We start from the raw sequence: 18,987 nt of genomic DNA, 5'->3' as shown, positions 1-18,987 counted from the left end.
AGAGTCTTGGGGCCCGTTCCCTCCCTCCTGTGGCTCCGCTGCTGCCAAGCGACTCTGCCTCCTGGGCACGGGCAGATGCTTGGGGCAGGATGGCAGGGGGTGCTGCACCCACTCCTGCTTGGGCTAGCCACGTGGCTCCTAGATGGCAAGAGAGGCCGGGAGTGTGGCTGTCAGGGGAAGAGGGGAGCATTCAGGGGGCAGCTGCTGCCACGGTCACCATCGTGTTCGTGCTCACCCTCTCATCGCGGGCACTCACACGTGGGTCCATGCCCTCCGTCCCTCGTGCCTTCGTTCCCACTCTCCAATGACTCCTGACAGTTTCTAAGGTGTCCACCAAAAAGCCAGGTGCCAGGGTACACATCCACGACGCTCGCTGTCCCTAAAGCATCCTGGTCTCATTCAGGTACCCGGTCTAACTCCAAACAGTGGACACACGAGAATTATACATTCAGAACCAAACTGCGTGCTGTTGACTGTACAAGAAATGGCGAATGACACTGTTTTCAGAGTTCCGTCACAGAGAGGCTGGGCACGGTGGCTTACGCTTGTAGTCCCAGCACTTTGGGAGGTCGAGGCAGGTGAATCACTTGAGTTCAGGAGTTTGAGACCAACCTGGGCAACATGGTGAAACCCTGTGTCAAATACAAAAAATACAAAATCCAAAAACATGAGCATGCACCTGCAGTCCCAGCTCCCAGGGAGGCTGAGGTGGGGGGATCGCTTGAGCCTGGGAGGTCAAGGCTGCAGTGAGCTGTGATTGCACCACTACACTCCAGCTGGGCAACACAGCAAGACCCCGTCTCAAAAAAAAAAAAAAAAAAAGCCGAACAAAATAAAGTCCCCTGGGCTCACCAGTGACTCCACAGGGCTGTGACTTCGTGGCCGATACAGGCTGAGTGTGTGGAGAGGGGAGGTGCCAGGATGAGGAGGCAGAGACTGGGCCTGGGGTTAGGGGACACGGGCTGGGCTCAGAGTGGCTGGGGGCTGGTCTCGGACCCTGTGCCTGCCCCTCCTCTGCTGGGTTCCTCCCTGTGAAATGAGGAGGCAGGAGATGGGCTGTCCGGCCCCCACAACTCCGAGCAGCTGGAGGGGTCAGTATGTGTCCACAGAGGACGGTGGGACGCGGACGTTGCTGTCTCCTCTCTTGCCATGGTACTCACAGCTCACCCCTAGAAATGCTACCCCTTAAGTCTCACCCATTTTGGTCTTCTCACTGAGGGGCCTTCCCTGACCCCCCTTTCCTCCGGGGTCCTCCACGCCCCAATCACTCCTGCACAACCTCGGCACAGGTTCCCGGAGCACACGTGTGTGGTGTGCAGGCTGCTGACCCCTGCCTGTTGCCAGGTGGTGCACAGGGCTGTGTCCTGATGCCAAGACTGCCGGGTAACACCATCCTTCCCTCCTTACTCCGCGCAGGAGTCCAGCTCTTAGCTGAAAACACAGTCCCTGGGGTGGAGAAATGACCGAGCCTCTCCTGCAGCTCCAAGCACCCAAGGGGCCCAGCTGTGGCCACGGGGGCTATAAGCAGAGGTGGTGTGTGCAGAATCCAGCAGCGACCATAAAAACTTGGGTTAGGAGGTTGGGAAGAGTATGCCAATGTTTCCTCCCTTCTGGATGAAAGCAGACATGATGGCTGGAGCTTCAGCAGCTGTCTTGCACCATGAGGCAGAAGGCCTATTTGGGGATTGATGGGGCAACCAGACTAAGGGGGCCTGGGGTCCTGATGATTGTGAGGCCACCTTCTCAGTCCTACTGCCTACCTGGACATGAACATACAACATTAAAAGCAACCATATGAGATTTGGGTTTGTTCTGTCATTAGCAACCCAATCGAACTGGACGGTATCCCTGGAACCTAGCACGCTGCTTGGCATGGAAGTAAAGGTTTGCTGGATGAATGAGTGAGGAGACAGGCTTTGTAGATGGGATGGACTTTGGCAGGGAAGGAGGGCAGCTGTGCCCAGCAGCAGGCCCAGCGGTGGCTGTGGGATCTGGGTGGACTATGGCCTTGCAGTGCGGAGACTCTTCCCATCCCCTGGTCCCCACCTGCTGATCTCGGGCTCAGGGATGCCGGCGGGGGTCGGGTGGGGAGCGTTCCCAGGAAACGTGGCAACTGTCCTTCCTTGGACGATGCGTTAGCAGGAATAGCACCGTACATGCTCACCCATGGATTCTCTATTCTTTTATTTCGTTTTGCTTTTTGTCACTCTTGCTCACCGCTCAACACCTCAGGAGGCTGTTCTGCGCGTCAGGCTGGAGCTGGTTTCTAAGAGACGGGATGTCCGACGACACAGAATGAGTCTTGAATGGTTAGACCCCTGCCATGTGCTGGGGCTGTGCCAGGCCCTTCCCAGAGACACCCACGTGTCCCCCCATGACACTACCCTGGCGTGGGTGATGAGGGAATGGCTCACCACCCTCCCACACGTCCCACGCCCGTGGTTCTGCCAGCCATTTACCAACCTCGCTCTTGGGCAGACCTCATGAGTGCTCTGCCCTGCATTTGCGGCTTTGGTGATCAAGCCCAGAGAAGGTGTGCCTCAGGCTGAAGATCACACAGCAAGACAGGGCTTGGCTAGGTGTTAGGACCAAAGTTTCTTCTCCTCCCCATTTTTCATGTTTTAAGATGTGGTTGGAAGCCTGGGCTGCCTGGGGACATGTGGGAAAGATGCCCCTGGGAGGGTGTCTCCTGTGCCCTCGCTCCTCGCAAGCTCTTCCAGGCCATTCCTCGGGCCTGCCCCCAAGGAGCCATTGCTGCTGTAGGGAGGGGGGGCGGGCAGGACGAAGCTAATAGAAGGACGTCCCACCCCCTGTGAGCTTAGGAGCCCAAATCAGCTCCAATAGAAGTGACATGGGCTTGAGTTACAGAAAACCTAACAAAATCTAAGGAGGCAGCCCCGTAAAGGGAGCAAGGGCTTGTTCTCCCGATGCTGATGAGTCTGAGCATGGCCCTTGGGGCACCAAGGCAGCTGCTGGGACCCTGGCCCTCGCTGGCCACATGGCTGCTGTTCTTGGGACACCGTGACCACACTCCAGGCTGGAGCAAGGAGAAAGGAAGGCCATCAGTGAGGGTGGCCACACCTGCCCCTTCCGAAGGGCCGGGAGGCTCCCTTGTGCCTCCTGCAGTCATCCCCTGGGCAAACTGTGTCACAGCTGGCCCCAGCTGCTGGCGAGGCTGGGTACATTGATGCCTTGAACAAAACTGGGGTTCTGTGTCCAAGGCACAAAGGAGGCCTGGGTGACAGTGAGGGCGGGTGCTCCGAGGGGTGACGGGTGTAGGAACCAGGCCTGAGTGCCCGTGGGCTTTGCTGGAGCAGAAGCTGTGCTGGGAGCAGAGCAGGAGGTGCACATGCCTTCTCCTGTCCGGGCAGGGGCTGCAGCGGAGCCAGGGACGGCCTGAGCAGGTGATGCTGGAGCCAGGCTTCAGAGGGTAGAGAGGAAGGGTGGGAGGGCAGGGAAACTCACCACAAATCCACAGGTTGACACTGAGCTGGAAATTCGGCTTAAGCCCTGAGAAGTCCCTGCTACTGTTCACAGAGGGAGTGTTTCTGGGGTTGGTTTCAGTGGGTGCTGCCTCAAGGTTCCTTCTGAAGGCCTTGGAACCACCCCGACCTTGCTGCCCACATTCCCTCCGGGACCTGGAATGGCAGATCCAATTTGAGGGGGTGCCAGCGAGGACCAGGCAACCCCCGCCCCTTAGGTAACACCGGGCAGGGCCAGTTCCACTTGCTGACCCTGTTGGTCTCGCTGACTGGCCAAGGGGTGGGGCCAGAGCTCTTCCCCAGGGGTCCCGCCTCTCTGGAAGAGGAAGAGAGCCCAGAGCTGCCCGAGGTCACGTGATGACCTCTTCCAGGGAGAGGCAGAGATGAGGCAAGGGAGGTGAGCCCTGGCCCTAGCCCCAGGCCCCCGGGAGGCTATTGGCTATTTCCCTTGGCCCTTCCCGGTGATCCCTCAGCATCCTCCTTCCCCTCCCCATTGGCTCAGCCCGAGGGAGTGGGCTCCTGGCTCTTCCATGGAGAGGTTTACCTTCTCTGACTTGCTGTGGGATACTCAGGCGGGCTCACCCCAGATCTTGGAGGAACCAACAGGTATGGAGCCCCTCCTCTGGAGGGCCCAGCCCATGCTAGACCATTCCCCCTGCAGTCTCCAGGCACAGAAACACCCCCATATATGCCTCGTGTGGTCAAGAAAGCAGCTCCTGGAGGTGGTCAGCCCCGAGGGGAAGGGGGCTTCACTTTCCCCTCCTTTTCACACCTGAGCATGGAGCTGTCAGAGGAGACTGAGTAAGGCAGTGGCCAGAGAGATGGTGCCAGCCACTGAGGGGAAGGTGGGCACCGTGCCAGGCACCCGGCATCCTCAGTCCGGATTGCCAGCTCTCCCACAGGCACTGGTCCTGTCGAATCTTCCCCTTCAAGTGGAAGTGGGGGTGAGCAGTCACTGGCATCCTCCGTGGACAGGAGCCGGCTTCCCCGCACTCCAGCTGTCCTGGGAGAAGAGTGAAGCCCGTCCAAATCCTGGCTGGGCGGTGAGATAGGCACACGCCACTGCCTCCTGGGGCTAGGTGAGACTCAAGTACACCAGAGCAAGGAGCCTGGGTGGGCCCAGGACAGGCCGGCCTGAGCACATGCACGCTGGTGGGCGTGTGCCCCTCTTCCCTCCCACACATGTGCACACACACATTTGTGCCATATACTACTGCTCCCATGCTCGAGCCTGGCACACACTTGTGCACTCACCTGGTGTCCAGGCACACACGTGCGCTGTGTGCATACACAGTACCACACATTGTCCACGAGGACACTTTTGTGTTCATGTGCACGAACCCGTGTGCACACGCGTGCACAGCCAAGGGGGCAATGGGGGACGGGGAGGGCACGCCTCTTCCCAGGAGCTCAGCAAGGCTCTTCTCGGGAGCCCAGGGCTGCCCGAAGGGCTTCGGCGTGGGCCTCACAGACAGTGAGAGCAACCGTCCTGGCGCGAGAGCGGCAGGGGAACCTCCACTGGCTGGAGAGGGGCGGCAGGCTCATCACGCTTGCTCGCCTGCCTTGGCTGTGGCTCTTGGTTCACCTGCAGGGAAACAGCCTGAAAGGGGACCCTGGCGGCCCACGGTCACACACCCACGTCCCCAGGTTCCTCCCAGGTCTCTTCTCTAGTGAGTCATGGGGAGAGTGCCCGCAGGCACAGCAGGGAGTGGGAGGCGCCCCAGGTCCCTGCGGAAGGGGTCCCTAGGAGGGTCTCCTCCCGGGGGGGGCTGCGACCTCGGGCAAAGTTCCCTCAGATGTCTCGACACTCAGTTTCCTCGTCGGTGACACTGGGCGTCCGGAGTCCCCGCGGGGCCCGTCAGCCCCTAGCCTGGCACGGCCCCACGCGGAGCCCGCGCAGCCTGCCCTGGGGCCCCGCAGCCCAAGACCCGCAGGTGCCAGGCTCGGCCCCGGCCGAGACCCGCCGCCCGCGTAGCCCCGCAGGAGCTCGAGCTTCTCGGAGCCCACGTGAGGTCCGAGCTCGGCCTGGGCTGGGCGTAGCCCGCTCCCGAAGCGCCTATGCGCCGAGCCTCCGCCCTCCGCGTGACCTCCATCTTCGTCGTCATCTCCGTGTGTAAAACGGGGAAACCGAGGCCCGCTAGGCAGGTGGGGTTAGCAGGCTCGCGCGCGCACCCACAGAAGCCTCTTGGTCCAGCCGGCCGCCGTCCGCGCCGCTTCCGGCTCCGCGCGGGGACCTCTGGGGCGGGTAGTCCCTGCGAGCGTCCGGGCCCGGCGGCCATTGGCTGGTGCGGAAAGGGGCGCGCGCGCCGGCGGCGGGAGGGGCCGTCACGTGATGTTTGGGTGCCCTCCCCGCCCGCCGTGAGTGCACGGAGCGGCCCGCGAGCCACCAAAGCCCAGGTGAGGCGGCGGTGGGGCTGGGGCCTGGCTGGGGCCGGGCGTGGGCGGCGAGGGCGAGGTGGTCGGGGCCTGGCGGGGGGCCCGGGGCCGGGCGTGGGGCGCGGCGCAGCTGGAAGGGGCTCGCGGGAGGCCCGGCGGGGGGCGGGGCGGTCCGGGGGGAGGGGAGGGGGCGGGGCCGCGCCAGGGGTGGATCCGAGGGGCGCCGGGGACCCGGAGCCGCAGCCCCCCAAGAGCGCCGCTTTTCGGGGACCAGCCCGCGGGCATGTGCGCCCCTCGGCGGGTCCTTGCGCGCTGTCCAGACCCCAGATCGGTGGGCTCTGGCCCGGACGCCCGGTGCTTGCGCCTGGAGGTCAGCACCGTCCCGGGGACGCCCCAGCGCCTACTTGTTGGGTGCAAGGGATGGTGCCCTGCCAGTCAACGAGCGGAGCCCGCCTTCGAGCCTGAGCTGGAGACCCCGCCCCTGGGTGCTTCCCCTCCACGCCTTTCTGTCCTTTCTCCGAGTTGTGAGATGGTGCTTCCTGGGTACCGGGGACGGGGACATCCCCCGCCAGGGCCTTTCAGGTGATGCTGGTCCTGCTGTCCCCGCAGAAACTCTCCAGGGGCTTCGTGTTTGTCGCCTCAGGGCGCACTTCTCCGGCTCTGGAAGCCCCATCTGTGGTGTCCAGTGGGGTAGCCCTGAGGCAGATGTGGCTGTTTACCACATTGACCTTAACATGAAGGATTCCGGCCCTCCGTGCCAGTGTTCACGTGTCAGACACTCAGTAGCCACACGTGGCTGGCGGCGGCTGTGTTGGTCAGCGCAGGTGGGGAGACTGCCTGTCACAGGAAGTTCTGTGAGCCGTGTTGCTGCTCAAGATGGGCCTTGCCCGTGCGTCTCTGCCCCTCATCCCGCCAGGCGCCTTTGCAGCCACACCTGGCGCCCTTTCTCTCCTCCCCTGCACACTGGCCTGCTCTTCTTTTAGCTCCCGGCTCCTCCTGGCTTGGTGGCAGCTTCGCTTCCGGCGTGTCTCAGCTCACCTTTCTGACCCCTCGCCTTCCTACAGCGTTTCCTGTTGTGATTGTCACTCATCTGCTTGTTCTGTTATCTTTAGTGTCTGTGAGGCAGGGATGGGGACTGTTGCTTAGGATACCCTCCATGCGGACATGTACTCAGGGGAAAGAAAGCTGACCTTTGTTGGAACTGGAGTGCTTCAGCTGACTGAACCGCTTTCACACGGTTCCACCTGATGCATCGTTTGGACGCAGCAGCGCAGGTCGTGAATGCAGGTGTCTATGGGAGGCCAGCAAATCCAAGAAGACTTCCTGAAGGAGTTCGAGTTTTGGCTGGGTCACCTGTTTCTCTCCTCCTCTGCTGGCCTGGCCCCATGAGCATCTGGCAGCCTGTGGCTGCTCTGACTCTATCCGGGAACCTTCCCTGGACACTCCTCCTGAGTCTGGCCCTCTGCAGGTGCTGGGTCAAGAGCCTAGACTTAGGCCCTCGGTCTAGGGGCTCATGGGCTCGTGGGCAGCCAGGTGTCCCTAAGTCCCTTCCACAGCTCCTCGTGGCCTGCAGAGCGAGGTCCCAGGTTTGGCTCCAGCCGCATCTTCAGCCCCTGCTTCACGTCCCTGACGGTTCGGTCCTGTTTTCTGCACGCCATGTGGGTTTTCTCACCAGTGTGCCTGTCGATACGGAGCCTTCTGCTTGGAATACCGGGCAGTCCCGCGTTTTTCTCTCCTGTGTGCCCGTGAGCACCTGTGGCATGGACCTCTGCGGTGACACCCTTGTGTCCTGAGCCCCCAGCACCTAGAGGAGAATGGGCACCCAGCAGGTTTTGATGAATACATCAACTAGACCTGTAAGCCTTTGAGGAAAACATGGTGAGAAGTGCAGCTGGGGAAGTTCACGATGCTGGAGCTTGAGACGGGGTCAGGGAGTCACCGTCCAGCTGGGGAGAAGAGACACACGCCTCCACCGTGACTGTAGCAAGCCATTGGCAAAGGGGTCGTGGTGTTTACAGGTGATGACACTAATGATACTAGTCACAGCACTCGGGTGCCAGGTGACCAGCGACCTGTGTTCATGACTCAGTTTACTCTCACAGTCACCCTGGGAGGAGGGCCTGTTATCCCCGTTTCCCAGATGAAGAGACTGAGGCACAGAATGGTGAACTTGCTGTGAGTTCCTCAGCTGTTGGGTTCTAGGTCTCCATTCATTCAGCACAGACACACGTTTCTTCTGAGGTTGTTGGGCATTTGGTCCTTCTGAATGGTGTTTGGGCCATATGGACGGTTGGCTAGGGGCTAGGCTTCCTCCTCCTCCCCTTTTTTTTTTTTTTTTTTTGAGACGAAATTTCACTCTTGTTGCCCAGGCTAGAGTGTAATGGTGCAGTCTTGGCTCACTGCAACCTCCACCTCCTGGGTTCAAGCGATTCTCCTGCCTCAGCCTCCCAGGGAGCTGGGATTACAGGCATGCGCCACCCCGCCCAGCTAACTTTTTATATTTTAAGTAGAGATGGAGTTTTTCCACATTGGCCAGACTGGTCTTGAACTCCTGACCTTAAGGTGATCCACCCCCGTCGGCCTCCCAAAGTGCTGGGATTACAGGTGTTAGCCACCGTGCCCAGCCCTTTTTTTTTTTTGGAGATGAGTGTCTTACTATGTTGCCCAGTTTCCCAGGCTGGTCTTGAACTCCTGGCCTTAAGCCATTCTCCGGCTTCAGCCTCCCAAAGTGCTGGGATTCCCAGCATGAGTCATGGCGTCTGGCTCCAGGCTTTCTTTTTAATGCACACGGGCGTTTCTGTGGCTACTGGGTTTGTCTGGATAGTGTTATTTGCTGCAGGTAGATTTTGAGCTTGTGGCGCAGTCTGGCTGTCAGTCACTGTGTTTTGCGCACCGTCACTAGTAACGGACTCGTGGGCATCCCTCCTCTGATTCCTCTGCTTTCTGCTGAGAGGCTTGGCCCTGTCTAAACATTTGCTGCGTCTGTGCATGGAGGAGTGGTGGCCCAAAGACTAAGGGCAAGAAAGAGCGAGCAGGGAGACGGAGAGCGCGTGGCCGGTGCTGGCTCTCCAGAGGCGACAGCCGCTTGCTCAGTGTGGATGCTTATGTGTGGCCCTGCTCGCTGTCCTTGGGGCCTCCTCATCCTGTCCCTCTTGGGTGCACTGAGGCAGCTGGGGAAGATCATCCATCATTCCGCCTGCACCCACGGTCCCCAGCGCCTTTCCACACCTCCCTGTCTGCCGCCCCACCCATGGGGATCTGTGCGTCTGAATGCCTGTCCAGCTGTGGCCCAGGGTCTGGGGTCCAGTGAGCGCCTGGAGATTTGCTGGGGAAGTGAGGGGTAGTGACAGAGCTGGCCTTGACCTCGTGCTGTTCTTACTCCACCATGCTTCCTGTTAGTGCTATACTGTGGAGCCATCTAGAAGCTTTCATAGGAAGAGTTTTTGTGGTCCAAGTCCCTTGGCAAAGAAGAAGGGCCCTACCGACAATGACAAGCCAGGTGCCTTGAGTAGGTTTCTGAAGATTTCTCACGGGCAGGGCGTCCTCCGAAGCCAGCTGTGTCTGTCCTGCCTGGCCTTATCCACTATGAGATTCTCTCGTCACCCTGAGGCTTGCTGAGTCCAGGATGGGGGTGAAGGTGACTCCGTGTGGGCTTCAGATCCAGACTGTGCTGTACAGGGCCCTTCCTTTCCGGTCCTTGGGTAGGCCCTGTTAGGACTTGAACACACTTGGGGGCCACTGCAGGCAAGAAGGACAGTCTGCTGGGGGTGCTGGCCTGGACAGGGTTATTGGGAGGTCCCAGCCCCAGCCCCAGCTGTCACAACTGTTGTCTGAGATGCATGGTATTCTGGGAGGATGTGCTAAGGCTGTGCCTGGCACTGATGCTGTGGCAGGTTCAGGCTTTCCTGACCTTGCTCAGGACACTGCTGTGCGTCTTACAGAGCGAGGCCACAGCAGTGGGCAGTGAGGAGGCGGACAGCGGAACCCACTCAGCTGGGGTGCGCTTTGAGGGGGCTGGGGTGCGCTTTGGGGGGGCTGGGGTGCGCTTTGAGGGGGCTGGGGTGCGCTTTGAGGGGGCTGGGGTGCGCTTTGGGAGGGCTGGGGGTGTGCTTTGTGGGGGCTGGGGTGCGCTTTGGGAGGGCTGGGGGTGCGCTTTGAGGGGGCTGGGGTGCGCTTTGGGAGGGCTGGGGGTGCGCTTTGTGGGGGCTGGGGTGCGCTTTGGGAGGGCTGGGGGTGCGCTTTGGGAGGGCTGGGGGTGCGCTTTGGGGGGGGCTGGGGTGCGCTTTGGGAGGGCTGGGGGTGCGCTTTGGGAGGGCTGGGGGTGCGCTTTGGGAGGGCTGGGGGTGCGCTTTGTGGGGGCTGGGGTGCTCTTTGGGAGGGCTGGGGGTGCGCTTTGGGAGGGCTGGGGGTGCGCTTTGTGGGGGCTGGGGTGCTCTTTAGGAGGGCTGGGGGTGCACTTTGGGAGGGCTGGGGTGCGCTTTGGGAGGGCTGGAGGTGCGCTTTGGGAGGGCTGGGGGTGCGCTTTGTGGGGGCTGGGGTGTGCTTTGCGGGGGCTGGGGGTGCGCTTTGGGAGGGCTGGGGGTGCGCTTTGTGGGGGCTGGGGTGTGCTTTGGGAGGGCTGGGGGTGTGCTTTGGGAGGGCTGGGGTGCGCTTTGGGAGGGCTGGGGGTGCGCTTTGGGAGGGCTGGGGGTGCGCTTTGGGAGGGCTGGGGGTGCGCTTTGAGGGGGCTGGGGTGTGCTTTGGGAGGGCTGGGGGTGCGCTTTGAGGGGGCCGGGGTGCGCTTTGGGAGGGCTGGAGTGCGCTTTGGGAGCCCTGGTGTTCTGAGGCAGAAATCAGAGGTGCTGCTCACCGTTCTGCTGCCTGCCCGCCTGGCGGTCCCGCTCTGCTGCTCTCCAGGAGGACCAGGCTGGAAGCGGCTTCACAAACATTCCCTGTGAGTTAGAGGATGTTATTAATCACAGCAGTTACTGCACTCATAAAGACCTAATCCTGTCCTTCCTTCCACCCTGAGATGGCGTTCTGGAGCAGAGTGTAGCAAAGGTTCTCAGGCTTGAAGGAAGCCATGTATGGAGGTTGGTATTTCTGGTGGAGAGGGGAGATGCGCAGAGCTCATGACTCTTGTTCCCATAGGGCTTGAGGCTATGAGGTTGGGGTCGCATGAACCCTCTGGCGGCTGTGGTTGCCTGTGGATGGGGTCTTGGTGAATCAAGGGTTTCTAGGGCTTTGAGGCTGTGTGTGTGTGTGTATGTGTGTGTATATGTGTGTGTGTGTCTGTGTGTGTGTGTGTGTGTGTGTGTGTCCTGAGCCTGACCCTGGCTGTCATCTCAGCGGTGCAGATGGAACCTGTGTGGAGGGAAGCTGGGCATTGGCGGGTGGTAGTGAAGGAGCTGAGTGTGTGGTCTGGGGAAGATGAGGGCAGTGTTCTGAGGGCATGGGGCATCCAGGCTCTGGTCAGAGAGCCCTGGACAGAGCGGGCCACCTTGGCCGCCCTCCATCCAGACCCATGATCCATTCTGGCCAAGTATTTGGAAGGGGCATGTTTTAAAAATGGAAGCCCAGGGTCAGTCTCTCCAACATTAGAAAGAAACAGCAGCCTTCTTCCTGGGCCAGCTGCCCTCGGCGCCAATGAGGAGCTGGGTTCAGTGCTGGGAGTCTCACCTCCTTCCTCCTGCTGCTTACTTGTGGGGAGATGCTGAAGAGCGTGGTGTGCTGGGAGTGGGTGCAGGAGGCGGGAATTGTGACTGGGGAGGACGGCTGCTTCTGCTGCTTCCTGGTACCCGGGCGTCTTCGCTGGTCCACAGCCTCCAGCCTGGGCCCCTGTGATTCTGCATCATGCTGAGGATGGATCTGGCCGGCCACCCCCTGGCTAAAAGTCTTGCTGGCAGCTCCAGCCTCACTCTCACTTGGCATTTGCTTTCCAGCCCCTGGGAAACCTGCTGCTCTGACTTCTCAGGCTGCCCCCAGCCTGGCCCTGGGTGTCTTTGCTGGGGCCGCCCTTCTGCCTGGAGTGGCCCCTGCCGGTGACCTCCTGGGCTGTGTAAGTCTCTGCTCAGGGCCACCATCAGGAGTCAGCCCATCCGCTCATCCTGAGGGCCCGGTGGCTCCTGGGGAGGCGAGGCCGAGCGAGGGCTGCAGGCTTTGGGGAGTGGCTCCGCGAGGCTCCCGTCGTGTCGTGTCACGGTCATTAGTGTCCTCCTCCAGGGCCGGGACCTTGTCCTTTTTGCCTGTGTGGCCCCAGCACAGGTCAGTGCACACAGTGGGCACAAGATCGTGAGAGGAGCAGCTGAGCCTCACCTTCAGGCTGCTCGGCCTCTGATGCACGGGCACCCCACCCCTCCAGGAGCAGGAAGAGGTGAGGGACAGGAACAGCAGATGCTCCTGCGGGCGGACAGGTCCTGAATTCCCAGAGCAGCCTCCAGGGTGACAGCATCACCCAGTCTTCCGGAAGGGAGGCCGGGTCACCTGCCCATGTCTCTCCTCATGGAGACTTGGTTTCCAGGGCCCTGCACCCTTCATGTACCCCCTGTCCCCAGGGCGCAGGCGCAGCCTGGGATGCTGCCAGCAGGGGAGCCTTGGCTGGGCACGCAGGGACGCAGACTGGTGTGCTGGCGTCTGGGGTGTGAGGAGTGCTGCGGTGACCCTGTGGGCCATCCCACAGCTCAGAGCTCAGTGGCCTGGTGGCCCTGGTGGCCCTGGTTGGAGCAGGGAGGTGGGAGTTGTTTTCTGTCCAACCCGAGAGGTGACGCAGTTTCCAAGCCCAGGAAGCGAGCACAGAACAGAGCTTCGGGAGGAGCCAGTCCCGTGGGGTCTGGCTGTAGAAAGTGTGGCCTGTCCTTCCCACGCTGCCTCACGGGAAGCGGGCTGACACTGTGGGGCACTTCCGGGTGACGTGATCTGCTCCTCGGAGTCCCAGGGGCTCTAGTCTCCCTGCCGCCATCACCGTCCTCCCTTTACCCAGAGCAGCTCTGACGTGATCTGTTTCACGTGGTGTCTTCTGGGGATGATTGTGTTTAGAGAAAAGATTCTGTAGCTAGGAATAGTTCTAGAGCTGGTTTCACCATGCAGTTTACAGATGGGGAGTCAGAGGTCCGAGCTGTCCAGCCCCCCGCCCTGCTGCTGCGCGTGCCCACACCCGCTTCCTTCAGTCTGGCGGGATGGTCCGACAGGCAGAGCGCCTCCCGCCTTTCTGTGTATCTGCTCCCGAAGCTGTTATCTCGACACCTTAATCCATGAAAGAAGGTATGGAGGCCACTGGAGGCCGCAGCGTAAGTGTGGGGCCCACGGGCAGCCTGCAGGCTTAGCCAGGGCAGGAGGGCCTCCCAGCCGAGCAGGGAGTGGAGTCCGGCAGCCGGCGTGGGCAGGTGATTGGATGGGCGGAAAATGTAACCACGTAGGCCAGGTTTCGCTTTTGGAATGAAAATCCCCCAGGTTTTGGTAGCCTGAAGCGACAAAGGTGTGTGTCCATTGGGGACTCACATTTCATTGGCCAGAAGGAACCACGCGGCTCCGACCACAAGAGGACAGGAAGTGCCCCATGCTCCCCGAGGGAGGAGAACTGGACGCCTCGGGTGAGCAGCGTGAGCGATGCCACGCCAGCTCTGTAGCCAGCAGCTTGTGCTTCGGAACGGCCACCTTTGCTGCCTGGGCCTTCCCCTGGTTTTCCTCCTGGGGTTCCCTGTCTGCATTAGGAGAGGGTGGACTGTCACACTTCGCCTCCCGCTAGTCCTGATGCTCCAGAAGGTGGTGGAGTAGACGGGTGGGGGCTCGGCGGAGCCGGACTGGGGAGAACGTGGCCTCTGTTCTTTCACGTAGCACCCTCAGGTGTGGCGTTTGACATTTCAGGGCCTTTTGGCAAATTAAACTTTTTATTGTGACAGTTGTAAATTCACATACAGTTGTAAGAAATAATATGCAGATTCTGAGCTCTTTTCACCCGGTTTCCCCAGCGGTAGCTTTGTGCAGAACCAGGACAGCAGCACAGCCAGCAGATTGGCGGATGCGACCGCCATGTGCGAGGCTCCCATCACTGAGAGGAGCCCTGTGCCGGTGCCCGTTTCCAGCGACGCGTGCCTCGCTTCCACCTCCAACCCCTGATGAACTCCTGGGAGCACCAGTCCGCTCTCTGTCCCGTATTGTTGTCACTTGAAGCGAGTTGTACACGTGGATTCCTGCAGCGTGTGGCGTTGGGGACCGGCTTTATCCATTTGCCATCATTCCCCAGACGGTCCTCAAGGCTGCCGCAGGTGGCAGGAGCAGTTTCTTCCCGTTGCTGAGGCCTGTTCCGCAGTGTGGGTGTCCCACAGGTTATTCTCATGACCTTCTGCTTTAGTATTTCGAGTAGTTCAGATAGTTTGATGATGGAAGCATCCAGTAGCAACTGTCCCCATCCCTGGCTGGCCCAGCCCTCATCGCCACAGCGGCCCCTCCTATGAGTGTCTTACACAGTCACATGCACGTAAGGATGTTTCGGTCAGTGACGGATGTCATAGACGAGGGCAGACCTATAGGTTACACTGAAGCTGACAAATTCCCGTCGCCTAGTGCCATCCTGGCAGCCGTGATGCTGTAGTGCAACGCATTGCTCACGTGGGCACAGTGACGCGGGTGCGAGCGGACGTGCTGCGCTGCCGGTCATAGAGAATTTCAGCCCGAACGGTTATATGTGCTACGTAATATTTTATAATAAACGCTTATGTCACTGGTTTATGTATTTACTGTACTATGCGTTTTATCATTATTTTAGAGTGTACTCTACTTATTAAAAAAAAAGTAGGTTGGGCACAGTGGCTCATGCCTCTAATCTCAGTACTTTGGGAGGCCGAGGCGGGTGGATCACCTGAAGTCAGGAGTTTGAGACCAGCCTGACCAACATGGTGAAACCCTGTCTCTACTAAAAAAACAAAAATTAGCTGGGCATGGTGGCATCCACCTGTAATCCCAGCTACTCGGGAGGCTGAGGCAGGAGAATCACTTGAATCTGGGAGGCGGAGGTTGCAGTGACCTGAGATCACACCATTGTCCTCCAGCTTGGGCAACAAGAGCGAAACTGTCTCAAAAAAAAAAAAGTTGACTGTGAAACAGCCTCAGGCAGGGCCTTCAGGGGCTATTGTCGTGGGATCCTTGGGGTGTCGCTTTGACAGCTGGAAAGCTCTGTGGCCAGTGGTGCCTCCTGCCTGAGTAGTGCTCACACCCACTGGGCTTGTTCCGCGCACTCAGCTTAGCAGGCTGTGCTCAGTCTGTGCTACCACCCCAGATCCCACACCTGCCAGGGGCGAGCCAGGTGTGCGACAGCGGGAGGTGTGTGGGTGAGCGGGCATTGGCCCGCCCGCTGTGCACAGCTGGGCGCGCTGGCTGCTGCAACAGGGGGCAACTCCAGGCACTGGCACAGGTGCTGGCTCTGGGCAAGGCTGTGTCTGGACCAGATGTACTGCACACAGCTTCCACTGTGAGCACCTGGTCTGGATGAGGGGAACGTGGTGGTGCTGGAAGCTTGGAGATGCCAGGAACCACAGAGCCCCTAAGAAGGTGTCACAGGGCTGGCTGGAGGAGTTCCTTGCTCTGGGCTTCCTGGAGGGCTGCAGCTCTTCCCTCCTTCTTGTCACCTGCAGTGTGGCAAGTGGCAGGGAGGGGATGTGTTTCAGTCCTGTTTGTGTTACAGCTCTTTTAGTCATGCCACTTGGTGGGCCCCAAGTTCTTGTCCTGGGAGAATGAGGTACACAGACAACTGGTGGGTGAACAAGGCGGAGAGGAGCTTCACTGAGTGACAGAACAGCTCTCAGGAGAGCCACAGTGGGTAGGTCCTTTCTGCAGGCAGGCCGTCCTGATGAGTATCCGGCTCTCAATGGAGGGGGGACCCACGGTGGGCAGCTCCTTCCACAGGAGGCCACTGTGATGAGTGTCTGGCTCTCGGTGGAGGGGACCCACGGTGGGCAGTTCCTTCCACAGGAGGCCACCCTGATGAATGTCTGGCTCTTGGTGGAGGGGACGCACGGTGGGCAGCTCCTTCCCACAGGAGGCTGTCCTGATGAGTGACCGGCTCTCGGTGGAGGGGACGCACGGTGGGCAGTTCCTTCCACAGGAGGCCACCCTGATGAGTGACCGACTCTCGGTGGAGGGGACGCACGGTGGGCAGTTCTTTCCACAGGAGGCCACCCTGATGAGTGTCTGGCTCTCGGTGGAGGGGACGCACGGTGGGCAGCTCCTTCCCACAGGAGGCCACCCTGATGAGTGACCGGCTCTCGGTGGAGGGGACGCATGGTGGGCAGCTCCTTCCACAGGAGGCCACCCTAATGAGTGTCTGGCTCTCGGTGGAGGGGACCCAGAGTCAGCAGCTCCTTCCCACAGGAGGCTGTCCTGATGAGTGTCCGGCTCTCAGTGGAGGGGATGCACGGTGGGCAGCTCCTTCCCACAGGAGGCTGTCCTGATGAGTGTCCAGCTCTCGGTGGAGGGGATGCACGGTGGGCAGCTCCTTCCCACAGGAGGCCACCCTGATGAGTGTCTGGCTCTCGGTGGAGGGGACGCACGGTGGGCAGCTCCTTCCCACAGGAGGCTGTCCTGATGAGTGACCGGCTCTCGGTGGAGGGGACCCACGGTGGGCAGTTCCTTCCACAGGAGGCCACCCTGATGAGTGTCTGGCTCTCGGTGGAGGGGACGCACGGTGGGCAGCTCCTTCCCACAGGAGGTCACCCTGATGAGTGACCGGCTCTCGGTGGAGGGGACGCACGGTGGGCAGTTCCTTCCACAGGAGGCCACCCTGATGAGTGTCTGGCTCTCGGTGGAGGGGACCCATGGTCGGCAGTTCCTTCCACAGGAGGCTGTCCTGATGAGTGTCCGGCTCTCGGTGGAGGGGACCCACGGTGGGCAGTTCCTTCCACAGGAGGCCACCCTGATGAGTGTCCGGCTCTCGGTGGAGGGGACGCACGGTGGGCAGTTCCTTCCACAGGAGGCCACCCTGATGAGTGTCTGGCTCTCGGTGGAGGGGACGCACGGTGGGCAGTTCCTTCCACAGGAGGCCACCCTGATGAGTGACCGGCTCTCGGTGGAGGGGACGCACGGTGGGCAGCTCCTTCCACAGGAGGCCACCCTGATGAGTGTCTGGCTCTTGGTGGAGGGGACCCACGGTCGGCAGTTCCTTCCACAGGAGGCTGTCCTGATGAGTGTCCGGCTCTCGGTGGAGGGGACCCACGGTGGGCAGTTCCTTCCACAGGAGGCCACCCTGATGAGTGTCCGGCTCTTGGTGGAGGGGACGCACGGTGGGCAGTTCCTTCCACAGGAGGCCACCCTGATGAGTGACCGGCTCTCGGTGGAGGGGACGCACGGTGGGCAGCTCCTTCCCACAGGAGGCTGTCCTGATGAGTGTCTGGCTCTCGGTGGAGGGGACCCATGGTGGGCAGCTCCTTCCCACAGGAGGCTGTCCTGATGAGTGTCTGGCTCTCGGTGGAGGGGACGCACGGTGGGCAGCTCCTTCCCACAGGAGGCTGTCCTGATGAGTGTCCGGCTCTCGGTGGAGGGGACCCATGGTGGGCAGCTCCTTCCCACAGGAGGCTGTCCTGATGAGTGTCTGGCTCTCGGTGGAGGGGACGCACGGTGGGCAGCTCCTTCCCACAGGAGGCTGTCCTGATGAGTGACCGGCTCTCGGTGGAGGGGACCCACGGTGGGCAGCTCCTTCCCATAGCTGGTAGTCCTGACATCTGTGTGAGTCTGGCTGGGTCTGGAGTTTATATGGGCTCAGAAGGGAGGAAGTGCACGCTGATGGTCCATGGGCGGCCATTGGTGGACCCGGAATAAGCACCATAAGTTCTTACTCCAGGCTGCAGACCTCACCTGGAACCGATGGCCCAGCTCCCAGGCTTCAGGCTGTCCCTGGCTCGAAGGTGGGGCTTCACTGGGGACCTTCCCCTTTCTGCGCAGGAGCCTGTTTGCCTCCTGCCGCCATCAATCATGTCACCCATGGTGCCCAGGCTGTTTGCAAGGGGCACCTGCAGTCCTGTGCCAAGCCGCCTTCAGCTCCCCTGCAGCCTCCCTCCCATGCTTGTTGGCAGCCGAAGTCCCGAGGGTGCTGAGGTGGCAGGGGCTGGCATGTCAGCACCTCTGTGAGTGCAGGCCCAGCTGTGTCGCTACAGAGCTCAGGCCTGGCTTCAACTTTGCTCCAAAATCGGAGCAGGCACTGGGAACCGGGAGAGGCCAGGCAGTAGGAATAGGCACTTCTGAGCCTGCGGGGGCAGGGAGGCCTCCTGGGCCCCCAGGAGTGCAGGGATGCCTGGGTGTGCAGCCATGGCCGGGAGGGTGCAGCTGTGCCCAGGAGTGTGGGGCTCCCACGCCGCCAGCTCGGAATGGGCTGTTCCTGGCTCTCGCTGGCTCGGTTGAGTGCACAGCCCCTGCCGCACCTGCCCCCCCGCAGCCGGCATCGCCACAGCGGCTGCTCCAGGCAGGCCACCGCCACCATCAGTATCCAGAAGAAGACACTGTTATCCTAGAAGATGGTAGCTCCCTGTGGGTTATTGCCCCAAAGACTTCCTTTATTGAAGAATTCAATAAAGTTTTTTTTTGTTGTTAAACATATATCAAAAAAAAAAAAAAAGATGGTGATACTCATCATCCTGACCCTGTGTAGGCAGGCCTAGGCTGACCTGTGTGTGTGTGTGTGTGTGTGTGTCTTAGTTTTTAACAAACAAGATTAAAAAGTTAAAAACAAATTAACAGGAAAAAGCTCATAGAGTAAGTGTATAAAGGAGGACAAGGCTTTTGGACAACTGTGTACTGTTTGCATTTTAAGCTAAATGTTACTACAAAAGAGGCAAAAAGTTTAAAAACGTCTGAACGTTTATAAAGTAAAAATGTAACCGTAAGCTAAGGTTAATTTGTTACTGAAGAAAGGAAAACCTTTTTGTTTTTAAGAGTCAGGGTTTCACTCTGTCACCCAGGCTGCAGTGCAGTGGTGCAGCCTCGACTTTCTGGGCTCAAGTGCTCCTTCTGCCTCGGCCTCCCGAGTAGCTCGGACTACAGGTGCACGCCACCACAGCGGCTTATTAATTGATTGATTGCAGAAGTGGGATCCTGCTTTGTTGCCAAGGCTGGTGTTGAACTCCTGGCTTCAAGCAGTCCTCCTGCCTTGACCTCTCAGGATGTT

General features: G+C 60.2%; 2 protein-coding genes across 8 annotated transcripts in view; one reads left to right on the top strand and one right to left on the bottom strand.

Annotated features, from left to right (window-relative positions):
* Window positions 1-447: 447 nt before the first annotated feature.
* LOC105728087 (uncharacterized) lies at window positions 448-5,283 on the bottom strand. Of its 5 annotated transcripts, none has more exons than XR_010345645.1 (5): window positions 4,027-5,283; window positions 3,466-3,638; window positions 2,464-2,649; window positions 2,047-2,266; window positions 448-632 (listed from the first exon to the last, which is right to left on the bottom strand). XR_010345645.1 is itself a non-coding variant. In XM_064384668.1 (5 exons), exons 1-4 carry the CDS (start codon window positions 4,811-4,813, stop codon window positions 2,874-2,876), a joined length of 645 nt encoding a protein of 214 aa, XP_064240738.1. In that variant the 5' UTR covers window positions 4,814-5,283; the 3' UTR covers window positions 2,164-2,266; window positions 2,464-2,873. The 5 variants fall into 5 exon arrangements, 3 of the variants coding, with proteins under 3 accessions (XP_064240738.1, XP_064240740.1, XP_064240739.1); XM_064384668.1 differs by lacking the exon at window positions 448-632 and having other exon boundaries at window positions 2,164-2,266; window positions 2,464-3,037; window positions 4,255-4,485; window positions 4,737-5,283; XM_064384670.1 differs by lacking the exon at window positions 448-632 and having other exon boundaries at window positions 2,164-2,266; window positions 4,255-4,485; window positions 4,737-5,283.
* Window positions 5,284-5,816: 533 nt separating this feature from the next.
* The window catches only part of TSNARE1 (t-SNARE domain containing 1), a 128,461-nt gene continuing 115,290 nt past the window's right edge, over window positions 5,817-18,987 (top strand). For all 3 annotated transcript variants that reach the window (XM_064384667.1, XM_064384665.1, XM_064384666.1), the window contains exon 1: window positions 5,817-5,879. The gene's annotated coding sequence lies outside the window, so the exon portion shown is untranslated. The remainder of the gene's footprint in view (window positions 5,880-18,987) is intronic.

The sequence above is a fragment of the Aotus nancymaae genome, unplaced genomic scaffold, assembly GCF_030222135.1.
Source record: "Aotus nancymaae isolate 86718 unplaced genomic scaffold, 86718_ANA_hifiasm-v0.15.2.pri h1tg000036l, whole genome shotgun sequence".
In the NCBI taxonomy this organism is placed as follows: Eukaryota; Metazoa; Chordata; class Mammalia; order Primates; family Aotidae; genus Aotus; species Aotus nancymaae.
Note: the sequence above shows the minus strand (reverse complement) of the source record. Positions and strands in the feature narration are given on the sequence as shown.